We start from the raw sequence: 11,244 nt of genomic DNA, 5'->3' as shown, positions 1-11,244 counted from the left end.
GCTAGCAGCACGTAGGGATCCTCCACCGAGGGGACCCGATGCTGGGTATATCGTTTGCACAATCTCGCTCCCGGAATCTCCATCGTCGCTCTTCTCCGAAACCCAAGTCTACAATCCGTAGGCATTGGCGAGGTGATACCTCATCAGTATGTGTATCAACTCAAAATATGATCTCTTAGTACCTTGTACCCTGCTCAAATCTACAACTTTGTGGATAGAATATTAGGTACTAAAACCCATCTCTTGAGTGTTACTGCATGTGGAACTAGTACAATAATTGGCACTTCCCGAAAAAGAAAATGTTGCCTCAAATATGCCTTTTCTCTAGTCTCAGAAACCTGTTGCATGTCAAAATGGACACACATCTTCAGGGATGGAGTGAGCGAAACAAGTTACACGCACATAAAATTTAGGTTTCTAAGTACCACTAGTTTCGATCACCCCATCCTTAAATAGAAAGTGTGCATAACTATTATTGGCTGAGAACATATAGAAGCTGATAGGGACTCATATGTGTGATAGCAAACAAGACTGAATAAGATAATTGAAAATTCAACAAGTAGCCAGAACAAATCTCATGCGTGTGCTACCTAAATTTTAAATGTCTCATTATCTCACATGTATATACATGTTGCTACGTGCTACAATCATCATCCTGGAAACAACAAATGAAAATAGATACAATGCAAGGCAGCACAATGCAGTAACAATGTTGGCCTCATATATGATGTATGACACATATACTGAGATGGGAGTTAGCGAACCAAGTAAGTGCTAACAATTCTTGTTGCCAAAAATCACAAGGTTCACGAACCATCACAAACCCATCTCTGAATTTGTACTATGTCCAAGGTATAACCATCGTCCAACTCAGACACCAACAAGAAGTTCATACTCATAGTTGCAATGCCTCATCATTCATAATGTGCAAACAATTTTCAGAGGCAAGAGGCAGGGTCAGCGAACCTAGGAAATGCTAACAATGCTGGTTACCGAAATTCACCGGGTTCGATAACTCCATCCTTAAAGTGTTGTGTGTTGTTCTTGTTCTAATCATAGGCAAAATCGGATTCTGAAATCCCCAAAACCCTCGTATGTACACGACATCTAGCGAACCCCTGTCTGGACAACAATATGCCGTAAATCTGCCCTCTAAGCGACCAGTTCTTCTAGATCGATGCACAGCAGTAGCGGACTACCAAAAACCACCGAGCAAAACAATTGGGATTCATCTATACCGAGCATTAGTGTACTAAAACAAACATTGCTAACCCTAATAGATCTAGTATGCATGTCGTTGAAAGAACTATCAATACATCTACCCGACCAGATCCTCCAAAATAGAGCGTCGGAGAAGAGTTTGCCCATGCTTACCGCCATTGGAGAGGCAGGTGGTGCTCGAGGTCGAGGTCTAGGTCGCCGTCAAGCTCTATGCCATCATGGTAAAGCTCGATGTCGTCGCGGTCGCAATCGAGCTCTTCGTCTTCGTAGCGGGGCAATGGATCCGCCTCGGTAGTGTGTCCCTTGATGTGACACTTTGGCGGTCATAGGATTTATTCGGCGTGCGGCCCAAAGGGACACGGCGTCTCCCACCCGTGCACCACAAGTGCAGCGGCCCCTCCTTTTTTGCTCCACCGGGCATTCCCGGTAGAAATAGTGGTTGCCTTCATGCCTACCCTGCAGACGCAGCCCAAGGCCTCATGCAGGCAACCAATTGGACAGATTTCGTCCGCACCCACACCCAGCATGGCCCTACCGACAACAGGCTACCAAAGACACGTCAGGCCAATTATCTTCTTTTCTCCCATCCATCCTATATATATATATATATGTAATTATTAACGCTAGATAGAGATTGGAGACAGCAAACTTCAAATGTCCCATTTGAATCATCAGACTACTATAATTTCATCACAAATAAGGTAGTACATCAGAGAGGACATCGGGTGTGATACAAGTATCCCAATGACGAAAACATTCATCCATAGATTCAAGCTTACTACTCCCTCTGATCCATATTAAGTGTTGCTGATATAGAAGTATAGAACTGAACTACTGCCAGCGTGATCGACAGACTGTTTTGTGAATGCGTGACTCAACATGGGATATTGATATACAGGAAAAATGAAAGCAAATAAAATCGACACAAACAAGGTTATCAATTTCTATAACATAGCATAGATCAATTAGCAACATATTAACAGCAGCCGCTTGCGGCAGCGTCAGCTTCCGGTGCCTTCTGCTTGAAAATGTTCTTCTTCGCCCCAGAAGAAGCATCCGCCAGGAGGCTCGGCGTGTCTAATATCTGCATTGTGGGCATGTCCGTCAGTTTGATTACAGTAGCTCTATGATATGAGTCACTCAAGGTATTTGAGTTCTATTAAAAAAAACCCTATTCGATGTAAACACATGCAAGAAGACAACCATATATGCTGAATCTGCAGTTATAAACTATGTCTAGCCAAGGGCTCCGCTAGTAAGAAGACACCTCATTAATACTTGTCTTTTTGGTCAAAATTAAAGAAAAAGTTTTACTACAAGTATGAACATCCTTGAGGACAGTATCACAGGCCAATATGTTGCAAACAATAAATCATGACAGATTCCCGAACAAATCAAAAGCTGAAAACCAGAACCTACCTTCAGCACGAGTTCCTCAAAGCACTGTTCTACATTCACTTTTGTTTTCGCACTGCATTCCAGAAACAAACATCCATATTCCCTGGCGAACTCAATCCCTTCCTTTTTCGTGACAGCTCTCTCACTTTCCTGCCACACCAATCATCCATATTAATAAAACATACATCAAAGAAACCTGCACAATATCTGCACAACTAGATAGAACGTAGTCCTGGTGCATGTGCAGACAATCAGCAAAATGTAAAATTAAATCTAAAAAGCTGTAACTGCAGACGGAAGTACCTTGTCCACTTTGTTCCCAACAAGCATCTTTATACAATCCTGGTTTGTTGAATATAGGTCAATCTCCTTCGCCCATATATCAGAAAGATCCGTGAAAGTTTCTCGTCGAGTGACATCATACACTGAAAATATGGACGAGATATTAATTAAAATCAGTCCTAATTAAGTGCTCCTAAGCGCACGGTTCCACCTAAGAGCTGAGCAGAGGCAAAACGGCGCGCTTTAATGTTCAGAAAAGGGAAAAGCGGAGGCAAAACGCTCACTCAACACTTAGCATTTAAAAGAACCTTGATTAAAATGCATAAACTAAGGCAACTCGTTCTAACCCAACAAGAAACATACAAAAGAAAACAAGTAGCTCAGTCACACCGTCTAATGACTCCAAGGTAGCCGGAGCCAGAAAGATTGTTGTACTTCTCTACAAGATACAGAAGACATGAAAGCTGAACAAAGCCTGAAAGGATGCTGTATGTCACTGAATAATTTTCAAGTTCATAGAGAAATTCAATGCAATTAACTAATATTTTTATTGATTTTCATCCCAAGAAACTTAAGACTTTCCCAGCTGAAGAGTCATCACATCCCTATTATGTATGACAAGGAGAGGAGAAAAGAATTACCCATGATGACACCTTGCGCCCCTCTGTAATATGAGCTGGTCAAGGTCCTAAATCTTTCCTGTCCAGCTGCACAATGGTCAAGATGTTAAATCAGATATTAAGCATGTAAACAAATTCTCAGTCACACCGCACATACAATATACATGAGAATACTGGTTTAATTCATTAAACAGATGAGTAGTATTATTACTTGTTTGATGATGTAATGCGAATTGATTTTGACTAGTTGTGATTGGCGAAGAAAATATTTTAAACAAAAACAGCTTGTTCAAAGGGGTAATTCTTCAGAAGATTTGATGAAAAAACTCTACGTCTTTATGCATACCCACACTTGAAAAGTAGGAAAGAACCCATGTGATTACTGTACGTGAAGATGAATTTATCTCGCTCAAAAAATATTGACTCGTATATTCTGTTAAACTCCTTCACAGCATGTACCAACACAAATCCTTAAATGCTTCTTTTATGGAAAACAATTTATTACAGAAAACAAGCGGTCATGCTAAAATAAAGATACACATGAAAGTTGTAGCGAAAGATGGTTTGATTCCAAAGAACTTTACTGTGTCTTTTGGGAAGAATACCGCCATGGCATGTCACAAGTATAAACTATCATGTGATATTTGGATGACATACCCGAGGGCACAATGCCCCGTGATCATTCACACCCCTTGGCCTCCATCCTCATGGCATCCTCCAGAGTGAGAACAAAGGGTATAAATGAACTTCAGGCCTTGTGGCTTGGGTATGCATTCTGGCATGGGTATGCCATATGTCATCAAAATATGTGGCTAGGCTTAATGATGTTTGATGCTACGTGGCAATCCAAATCCATTGCTTGTGTTGCATTACACATCGGGTACACAGCAACTAAAAGATCATAACTAGATACTATAAAGAGACAATAATAGCTTCGGAGTCTGTCCCAAAATAACCATGGAACAATGAACAACTGGGATTGCACAAACAGAGACGGGTTTGGAATGAGAAATGCGCTTAGTAGTATGTAACTTGTAGCACATGCTGGTATACCAAAACAGACCGCAGATGGTTGATCATGTTCAATCATATCCTACCTAGGCCACAAAATCCAAGAAACCAAAACTGAATGTGATGGATACTATGCAACCTGCGCATGTCAGTGCACTACAAACAACTGGGTGACCTTGGCCATATAGCATCTAAATTCGCAATGAGAGGACCAGTTCTAACAGGAAGTTGGGCAAGTGCTGGATACTCGCAGTCGCAGCGGCTAAGGTGGGAAGAGAGAGGCCGTGCCGTGCCATACCTGTGTCCCAGATAGCGAGCTTGAGTTTCTTGCCGGCGACGTCGACCATCTTGACCTTGAAGTCGACACCTGGAGAGAAGATGGAGGTCTGAGAGGTGGGGAGGGAGGAAATGAGGGATGAGAGAAATAAGGAGGGAGATGAAGGAAGGAACCTATGGTGGGGGAGAGGTCCTCGAAGGAGTCGGCGGTGAATCGGAGGAGGAGGCTGCTCTTGCCGACGCCCGAGTCGCCGATGAGGAGCAGCTTGAAGAGGTAGTCGAAGTCGGGTTGGGACTGGGATGCGGAGGCGGAGGCGGCCATGGGGCCGCGCGGGATCGCCGGATGCCCGGATTGGATCGGATCGCAGATCTGATGCTAGTACCAGGGGAGCGGGGAGAGAGGGAGGGTTTGCTTTGCGGTGCGGAGAAGAAGGAGAAAGGGAGAAACGAGATGGACGGGAGAGAAAACAGAAAAAGATGAAACTGTTTGTTTAATTGGCAAAGCTAGGTGTCAGCACACAAATTCAGACTGAATTTGACATCTCTAGCTACTCTCCAACACAGATAAAGCTTTCACACCCTGTAGATTCATCACTATGTAAGATTCCAAGGTTTGTTTATTCATTAATATAAGCCATATAGCTTTTAGCACTGAAATTTAAAAAAAAACACACATTGAGGAAAATTACACTAGTTTTCGATGAGATTACCATTGAACAATTGACGTGAGAAAACAGAGGACTTTGCATAAGATAAGAAAACATAAAATAATTTCTTAAAAAATTATCGAGACAAGTGGTGCAACACAATACACTTTTACTTAGGATTTTTTTCCTTAAAAAAACTATATAGCTTATATCTAGAAATGGAGGGACTACATTTGAGCAGCTAATGGCGTCGACATCCACCTTCCAATATGTAGTGCCTATGTGTTGGACGACGCACAGCGACAGGTGAGTGAACAAAACCTTCTCAGTCTAATTCATCTAGCATGCTCTACTTCAGTTGAATGAATGAACGAAAGAAACATAGTATAAAAATATCGGGATTCCACCCTTCACTTTCACACCAAAGAGCATCTCTAACCGATGCCAAAAACTTAGAGAAGAAAACGACGGATAGAAATAAAGGAAAATAAATTTTCTCCTTTAAACGGTGGCGGTCAGATTAGAAGCCCTAAAACTAGCACACCATTTGGACAAATTTCATTGGATTTTAAACGATCTCAACCGCATATCATACAATTTACAAATAGTTCACAGGATTTAACTAAAACATGAGCGAAATTTAACCTAAACATGCTACAAATTTAAATTCAAGCTTAAACTTGAACTAAAACTAAACTAAAACCGAGGTCGCCGCAGTTGTTGTGCCTTTCCACGGCCGTCTAATCGTCGAAGGCACAGAAGTCGTCGTCGTCGCCGCCTACTCCTCCGCGGCGCCTCTCGTACATGGCGTACACCACTGCCTCCGACGGCACACTCGGCCTCAAGGCGCTCCCACGCCTCGGTGTCCTCCCTCGTGAGCTCGGTCGTGCGGCCGTGACTGGGCAGCGCGAACTCTGGCACAGGCTCGGCGCAATCGAGCGGGAAGTTGAACTCCTCGTAGTCGCCGCCGTGGAGGCAGACGTTCTCGATGGCGTGCCTCCATGCCGCATGCGCTGCCCAGCTAGAATGTGCCGCGCTAGATGCGTCGGTCGGTGTTCCAGTCCATAATATCGGCCACCCACGTTCCCCACTCGCGCTGCCGCATGCTGTGGTCTGTGGTAGTGTCTATGCGGTGGCGGGGAGGTCGGCAGGGGCGCCAGATCGGCGACGTGGCATGAGCACTCTCAGTCGCCCAACATTGGAGATACAAACTGAAGTTACAGTGGCCCATCCGATCGTTGCCGTAACGATGCTGAGTTGTAAGCTGGGTGCATTATCATTCCATGTATTTGCCAAAATATGCAGCAGCCTACTCCAAACACACTACTCCCTCCGCCCAAAATGTAAGGTATCTAAGGTTTAGCTAAAAATTAAATGTTACTAATTTTGATTAAATATTTAGGAACAAATATTTACATCTACAACATCGAATGAATGAATACATTAATAAAATATGCTTTATGGTGAATTTACTGATATTTATTCGGCATTGTAAATGTACATATTTTTGTGTACAAGCTTAGTCAAACTTTAAAAACGTTGATTTCTAACTAATTCTTAGGCGCCTTACATTTTGGGATGGAGGGAGTACTTCGGAGTAGAAGAGATTAACACAATAATAAAGAGTTCAGCTTCAGTAGATTAAACCGAGCATAGTGTTGGATAATTAGGCACAATTTCATAATTAATTCCGTAATATTAAGCATGATAACAACAACTACTAATGTGTGAAACTTGAACATACTAGATGCATTAATCAATATGAACAGTAGCAGCGCAAACGATACATCAGCCATCACTGAACATATCGGATAAGTCGCACGTACCGATCTGGTAGAGATGGTGGCGGAGGTGTAGCAGTTGTCGTCGTAGCAGTAACGTTGTTGATGAAAACGTTGGTAACAACGCGTCGAAGTAGACGGTGTTGAAGATGACAGTAGGCAATACCGCCCGACTTGGACGGAAGATGACCCACGATGAAGAGCTTGAGCAGTCGCGCAGAGAGCTTCCCAAAAACCTAATTCGCCCTCTCCCATACATGATCGCAAAGGCGAGCGGTTCTGGAGACCTGCTCTCCCGTTCGCCGGTGCACGCCGGCGGGCGGGATGGAGTAGGCTACGATGGCGGCGCAAGCAGAGAGAGGTGGAAAAAATTGTCATATTTGGAAAAATATCCGGGCTTAAAATTGTTCAAAATTTATGAATGTTCAGATTAAAAAATGTTCACATAAAAATGGTCATGTTTGGAAAAAAAAATTGTTTGGGCTTAAATTTTTTCAGATTTTGAAAAATGTTCAAATTTTGAAAAATGTTCACATCTAAAAATGTTCGAATTTGAAAATAAAGTGTTTAGATTTGAAAATTCTAATTTTTTTTTGAAAATGTTCAAAATATGTAAATGGTCGTATTTAAAAACAAAATAGAAAAATAAAAAAGAGAAGAAACAAAAAAAGCTAAATCGAATAAAGAGAAAGAAAAGAGGAAAAGAAAAAAAAATCAGAGAAACCAATCAGAATCAAACCCAAAAAATAAATGGACAAAAAAAAAAGCAGAAAACTAGAAAGAACCTTCCCAAAACCGGTGGAAAAACAGAATCCTGGATCCTCTACTGAGCCGATCCACTTCTGAATTCTATCGTTAGGGAGGGTACACGGTGGGCGGTAACTTTCGCGTGAAGCGTTAAATAGGCTTCACCCTCTTGCCCGTTTCTAATTTTTTCTTGCCCAATGTTTTTTCGCTCCGTGTGACTTTTCGTTTTCCTTTTTTGGGGTCCTTTCTGCTTTTCGTTTACCTTTCTTTTTATGTTATTTTTAATTTTATCTTTGTTGTGTTTGCCTCCTCTTCTTACTTTGTTTTTCACATCTATATTTGCTTCCTATTTGATTATTTCTTTTCGTTTTACTTTCTTCCTTTCATTTTGTATTCTCCATATTTTTATTTTTATCCTATTTTCTAATACATTTATATGAAAAATTTCTGAAATATTTAAGGCTATATATGCATGGTCATAGGGGTTCGCCACAATATGCTTCTGAATCCTTGCCCCTCTGATTTTGGGAAACTAAGCCGCACTTCTGAGATTCTCCATCTAAATCGGAAGGGTATATCTCTTTTGACGAGTGATACGTCTCCGACGTATCGATAATTTCTTATGTTCTATGCCATATTATTGATGATACCTACATGTTTTATGCACACTTTATGTCATATTCGTGCATTTTCTGGAACTAACCTATTAACAAGATGCCGAAGTGCCGTTCCGTTTTCTCGCTGTTTTTGGTTTCGAAATTCTAGTAACGAAATATTCTCGGAATTGGACGAAACGAAGACCCGGGGGCCTATTTTGCCACGAACCTTCCGGAAGACCGAAGAGCATACGAAGTGGGGCCACGAGGTGGCGACACCACAAGGCGGCGCGGCCTAGAAGGGGCCCGCGCCGCCCTATGGTGTGGGCCCTCGTCGGGCCCCCGACTCTGCCCTTCCGCCTACTTAAAGCCTCCGTCGCGAAACCCCGATGCGAAAAACCACAATACGGAAAACCTTACCGAGACGCCGCCGCCGCCGATCCCATCTCGGGGGATTCGGAGATCTCCTCCGGCACCCTGCCGGGAGGGGATTCATCTCCCGGAGGACTCTACACCGCCATGGTCGCCTCCGGAGTGATGAGTGAGTAGTTCACCCCTGGACTATGGGTCCATAGCAGTAGCTAGATGGTTGTCTTCTCCTCATTGTGCTTCATTGTTGGATCTTGTGAGCTGCCTAACATGATCAAGATCATCTATCTGTAATACTCTATGTTGTGTTTGTCGGGATCCGATGGATAGAGAATACCATGTTATGTTAATTATCAAGTTATTACATATGTGTTGTTTATAATCTTGCATGCTCTCCGTTACTAGTAGAGGCTCCGGCCAAGTTTTTGCTTTTAACTCCAAGAGGGAGTATTTATGCTCGATAGTGGGTTCATGCCCGCATTGACACCGGGACGAGTGACGTAAAGTTCTAAGGTTGTGTTGTGCTGTTGCCACTAGGGATAAAACATTGATTCTATGTCTAAGGATGTAGTTGTTGATTACATTACGCACCATACTTAATGCAATTGTCTGTTGCTTTGCAACTTAATACTGGAAGGGGTTCGGATGATAACCTGAAGGTGGACTTTTTAGGCATAGATGCGAGTTGGATGGCGGTCTATGTACTTTGTCGTAATGCCCAATTAAATCTCACTATACTTATCATGCCATGTATGTGCATTGTTATGCCCTCTCTATTTGTCAATTGCCCGACTGTAATTTGTTCACCCAACATGCTTTTATCTTATGGGAGAGACACCTCTAGTGAACTGTGGACCCCGGTCCATTCTTTTAATACTTGAAATACAAATCTGCTGCAATACTTGTTTTATTGTTTTCTCTGCAAACAATCATCTTCCACACAATACGGTTAATCCTTTGTTACAGCAAGCCGGTGAGATTGACAACCTCACTGTTTCGTTGGGGCAAAGTACTTTGGTTGTGTTGTGCAGGTTCCACGTTGGCGCCGGAATCTCTGGTGTTGCGCCGCACTATATCCCGCCGCCATCAACCTTCAACGTGCTTCTTGACTCCTACTGGTTCGATTAAACCTTGGTTTCTTACTGAGGGAAACTTGCCGCTGTGCGTATCACACCTTTCTCTTGGGGTTCCCAACGGACGTGTCAACTACACGCATCAAGCAAATTTCTGGCGCCGTTGCCGGGGAGATCAAGACACGCTGCAAGGGGAGTCTCCACTTCTCAATCTCTTTACTTTGTTTTTTTCTTGCTTTATTTTATTTACTACTTTGTTTGCTGCATTATATCAAAACACAAAAAAATTAGTTGCTAGCTTTACTTTATTTATTGTCTTGTTTGCCATATCAAAAACACAAAAAAATTAGTTTACTTGCATTTACTTTATCTAGTTTGCTTTATTTACTACTGCTAAAATGGCCAACCCTGAAAATACTAAGTTGTGTGACTTCACTAGCACAAATAATAATGATTTCTTATGCACACCTATTGCTCCACCTTCTACTACAGCAGAATTCTTTGAAATTAAACCTGCTTTACTTAATCTTGTCATGAGAGAGCAATTTTCTGGTGTTAGTTCTGATGATGCTGCTGCCCATCTCAATAATTTTGTTGAACTATGTGAAATGCAAAAATATAAAGATGTAGATGGTGACATTATAAAATTAAAATTGTTCCCTTTCTCATTAAGAGGAAGAGCTAAAGATTGGTTGCTATCTCTCGCCTAAGAATAGTATTGATTCATGGACTAAATGCAAGGATGCTTTTATTGGTAGATATTATCCCCCTGCTAAAATTATATCTTTGAGGAGTAGCATAATGAATTTTAAACAATTAGATAATGAACATGTTGCTCAAGCTTGGGAAAGAATGAAATCTCTCGGTTAAAAATTGCCCAACCCATCGATCGACTACTTGGATGATCATCCAAACCTTCTATGCAGGACTAAATTTTTCTTCGCGGAATTTATTGGATTCAGCTGCTGGAGGTACCTTTATGTCCATCACTCTTGGTGAAGCAACAAAGCTCCTTGATAATATGGTGGTTAATTACTCTGAATGGCACACGGAAAGAGCTCCACAAGGTAAGAAGGTAAATTCTGTTGAAGAATCCTCTTCCTTGAATGATAAGGTTGATGCTATTATGTCTATGCTTGCGAATGATAGGACTAATGTTGATCCTAATAATGTTCCATTAGCTTCATTGGTTGCCCAAGAAGAACATGTTGATGTAAACTTCA

The 11,244-nt window shown here is 42.0% G+C and overlaps 1 protein-coding gene across 1 annotated transcript; it reads right to left on the bottom strand.

Moving 5' to 3' along the window:
* Nucleotides 1-1,966: 1,966 nt before the first annotated feature.
* Nucleotides 1,967-5,147, bottom strand: LOC124685858 (ras-related protein RABC1-like). Its single transcript, XM_047219883.1, has 6 exons — nt 4,983-5,147; nt 4,831-4,899; nt 3,543-3,608; nt 2,923-3,044; nt 2,641-2,769; nt 1,967-2,305 (listed from the first exon to the last, which is right to left on the bottom strand). Exons 1-6 carry the CDS (start codon nt 5,128-5,130, stop codon nt 2,198-2,200), a joined length of 642 nt encoding a protein of 213 aa, XP_047075839.1. The 5' UTR covers nt 5,131-5,147; the 3' UTR covers nt 1,967-2,197.
* Between the last annotated feature and the right edge of the window lie 6,097 nt (nt 5,148-11,244).

This window comes from Lolium rigidum, chromosome 2 (genome assembly GCF_022539505.1).
Source record: "Lolium rigidum isolate FL_2022 chromosome 2, APGP_CSIRO_Lrig_0.1, whole genome shotgun sequence".
Taxonomy (NCBI): Eukaryota; Viridiplantae; Streptophyta; class Magnoliopsida; order Poales; family Poaceae; genus Lolium; species Lolium rigidum.
The sequence above is the reverse complement of the archived record's forward strand: the minus strand, read 5'-3'. Positions and strand labels throughout refer to the sequence as shown.

Coding starts and splice junctions, on each gene's coding strand:
- LOC124685858 (XM_047219883.1), bottom strand. CDS start 5,130: ATGGCCGCCTCCGCCTCCGCATCCCAGTCCCAACCCGACTTCGACTAC. Junction 4,900..4,982: donor GGACCTCTCCCCCACCATAG/GTTCCTTCCTTC, acceptor TCTTCTCTCCAG/GTGTCGACTTCAAGGTCAAG. Junction 2,306..2,640: donor TTGAGGAACTCGTGCTGAAG/GTAGGTTCTGGT, acceptor CCCACAATGCAG/ATATTAGACACGCCGAGCCT.